The sequence below is a fragment of the Rutidosis leptorrhynchoides genome, chromosome 4, assembly GCF_046630445.1.
Source record: "Rutidosis leptorrhynchoides isolate AG116_Rl617_1_P2 chromosome 4, CSIRO_AGI_Rlap_v1, whole genome shotgun sequence".
In the NCBI taxonomy this organism is placed as follows: Eukaryota; Viridiplantae; Streptophyta; class Magnoliopsida; order Asterales; family Asteraceae; genus Rutidosis; species Rutidosis leptorrhynchoides.
This window is the reverse complement of record NC_092336.1, coordinates 254,007,832-254,011,392: the sequence shown is the minus strand read 5'-3', so window position 1 is coordinate 254,011,392 and position 3,561 is coordinate 254,007,832. Positions and strand designations below refer to the sequence as shown.

At 30.0% G+C, this 3,561-nt stretch overlaps 1 protein-coding gene across 1 annotated transcript; it reads right to left on the bottom strand.

Annotated features, from left to right (window-relative positions):
* Positions 1 to 1,544: 1,544 nt before the first annotated feature.
* On the bottom strand, positions 1,545 to 3,239 carry LOC139841573 (uncharacterized). Its single transcript, XM_071831787.1, has one exon. The coding sequence runs from the start codon at positions 3,237 to 3,239 to the stop codon at positions 1,545 to 1,547; it is 1,695 nt and encodes a 564-aa protein (XP_071687888.1).
* Positions 3,240 to 3,561: the final 322 nt, after the last annotated feature.

Sequence of the window (3,561 nt, the reverse complement as noted above, 5' to 3'; positions counted from 1 at the left end):
ACGTTACACCTATAATCATCATAGTTATATGAATTATAACTAAAATGTAATAATAATAAAAATAATAATCGTAATCATATTCATAATTATAATTATGAATTATAATCATAATCTTAATTGTTAATCATTATACGAATATACAATATAATAATCATAATATCATAATATTAACATTAAAAAGAAAAGCTTCGGACGAATCGATCCAACATAGAGTCAATCACGTTTCTTCTTATCTTGTCCGCGGTTTACAATATTTGAAGTTGGTATTTTTTCGATACCTACAAAAACACAAACATATATTATATATAATAATACACACACACACACACACACATATATATATATATATATATATATATATATATCATACAACTATATCTACTATAATATTTTATATATCATTTCTTCTTTCCATCTAAAAAAAAAAAAATCAAGAATACATCATTAGTAATATGGTGTACTCTTTTGTATGATTCATATGAAAAAATGAAATAGAGATGACATATTTATAAGTTAAAAAAAGTAACTTACGTTACTTAGAAGATGAAAAGTTTATATATTTATTGATTATTAATTACTTCAAATTTATTTATGACATCTTTATTTAATATGATTTTAATTTTTTTTATTTTATTTTTTTACCATAATAATTTTAATTTTTTTTACCAATCTATTAAATTGTATGAATTATTTTTATTGAATTAAACGTATTTAATACACCATACTTATTATTCTAGGACTTAATTACTATAGTTATATATATATATATATATATAGGTATAGATATATAGATATAGATAAGAAAAATTAATGATAAAATTATATGCATAAATTCATTATATTCTTTCTGTACGCATTTGTTGCTTCAAGTACCAATATATCCATTATCAGAAACATATTAATTCCCATATGCTTACATGCTCCACATTAAAAAAACAGGACCCCTACCTATGAGTTGTGCCATTCCCTTTATTACATTATACATACATTATGAAAGATACATAAAACTTCAATACAACCCCATGTTGATTTTTTATATTTCTGTTTTTTGCCAAAAAAAAAAAAAAAAAAAAAACATGATTTTGAAATCCTAGGGCAAGTTACAGATTCAGAAAGAAGCTAATAGATACTTTTGTCTGCCTTCAAATTTACAGATAAGATATACAAAATTTTATTACAAGATCATAATTTAATAAATTTTCATCCATCAAAACAAATAGTATCATCAACTTATAAACTTCACCATCTTTAATTGCATAAATCATGGTTCAACTACTGCCTATATCAGATGAACTTGAAGTGTTGTATTATGATCATAGCTAGAAAGATGTCGATCATAGGTTGACGTGTTTATATATACATATATATGCTCCAAGAGTATTTAACACAACGAAGATGAAGAAATAAGGAATAAAAAAATGCTTACTTTCGTTCTCTTTACAACCCTTATTACACCATTTGTACGGCAACTATATGCGTACTTAACATGACAAAAAACAAAATCTAAGATCTAATCTAAGATATACATGAAAACAAGATTTGAATTAGTGCCAAATCCCTTTAACCATACGAACAAATCTGTTCGACGATAGGTTCTTAACAATCTTTCTAGCATCTGAAATTTCCTCATCTGCTAATTTTTCAATGTTTTTTAAGTACCCAGAACTCAAAATTTTCTTTCGGCCACTATTGCATCCTGATAATGACATGATTATTGGTAGTAAAAGCTTTTTGTGACATAAAGTTCCTTCTTCTTGATCAATTGATTGCATAAGCAAGCTCACATTTTGATCGTTTTCCACAAATCTTTTTCGGTTTCTAGGGTTTGAAACCAAATTTGATAATGTGGAAAATGCCATTTCACGAACCTCAAACGACTTTGCAGTCACTAATTTTACAAGTTCTTGCAAAAATCCTACTTCTCCCATAGCTTTCTTGATATCATCCGATATCCCACTTAACCAAAACGCAGCTTTTAATGATGCTTCTTGAACAGATATATCACCATTGTGAAGAAAATAAAGTATGTGATCCATGAAACCGTAACTTAATAACCTATCCATTCCTGTTAAATCAGAACACAAACACATGATCGCCCTTATAGACCTCTCTCTGGTTTTTGATGAAAACGACAACTTTGGATCCAAAACATGAACCAAAACACGAATCCCACCTTCATTAGCAATAGAATCCGCCACTTTTTGATCTCCAAAAGAAATAGCTTGAAGAAATTCAATAGCACTGATCTGAGAAACTTCATTCCTAGACTTAACAAGATTAACAAAAATCGTAATCGCGCCTTCTTCAACTATAAAACGTTTGATTTCATAAACACCAACAAGATTTTTCAACACCCCACAAGCTAAACCAACCAACTCATCACTACTATCATTCTCACTAGCCGAAATTCGCAACAAAGATGTCACCCCACCATGAGCCGAAACTGACCAAGCGTTTTCACATTCAGCTGTGCATTTCATCAAACACCTGGTGGACAAACATTTACTCGAATAAGTTCCTCCTCCCAAAACCCTAATTAAAGAACCAATAACACCAATTGATACCAAAATCCTTATAAATTCATCAAATTCACAAATCATATCAATTGATTTTAACACCTCTTCTTGAATTTCCATATTAATACTTAAAGACTCAATTAAAACATGACCAAACCCTTCAATTTCCATTGCAATCTTCAAAAACCTTTCATCTTCATTAAAACAAATCAATGCTTGTTTCTTCATCTCATTATTCCCAATTTTAAACCTTGATACCAAATCATTAACATAAAATCTGACGTCATCTTTTGATGAATTGGGCCCAGGTTTTGAAACCACAATTGCAGAATCCACAATTGAATAACAACAAAAGCTTTTAAATTCATACAAGCATTGTATTTGTTTGTTCAATTTTACAAATATAATATCAAGATCACTCTGCATTAACAGCTTCCCATTGTACGATTGATCGATGCATTTTTGAGCTAATTTGGTGGTAAATTCAATTGTTTCTTCAAATTCTTCAATTAAGCCGGAGAGAGTTGAGTTCTCACCGGAATCTTGAATTTCCAGTTGGATACCGACAAGAACTGGGAGCACTTCGTTGAGCTTGTTTATTATTAATTTCCATCTTGTTGAAAAGACATTGATTGAATGTGAAAGTGTGATTAATGAAGAAATTTGGTCGGTGGATTGCCGGAATCTTGAATGTCCGGCAAGTTGGGGTTTTTCAGTTGACATATCGGAAACTAACCCATATTTCGGTTAATTTTTCCGTTCAAGTAGTGAGGTTTGTTGCATTGAGTGTGTTATAGTGTTTGATTTTGTTGTAATAATGGAGTACAAAGTAGTTGAGGTGGTATGTAATTACCTAAATACCCTAGAGTCTTAAGTAAGAATGTTGGAAAAGATAATAAACACTCCGTAACCCATTTCTCTCTCTTGAAAATTGTGCCCATCTTCCATTCTAGATCGAAAAAATTACGCTGTTGATACCTATGGTTAGGGATGAGATCGATGTAGCGATCCGACAAAATCGTCAATGACGGCGTCGTTCACTTAG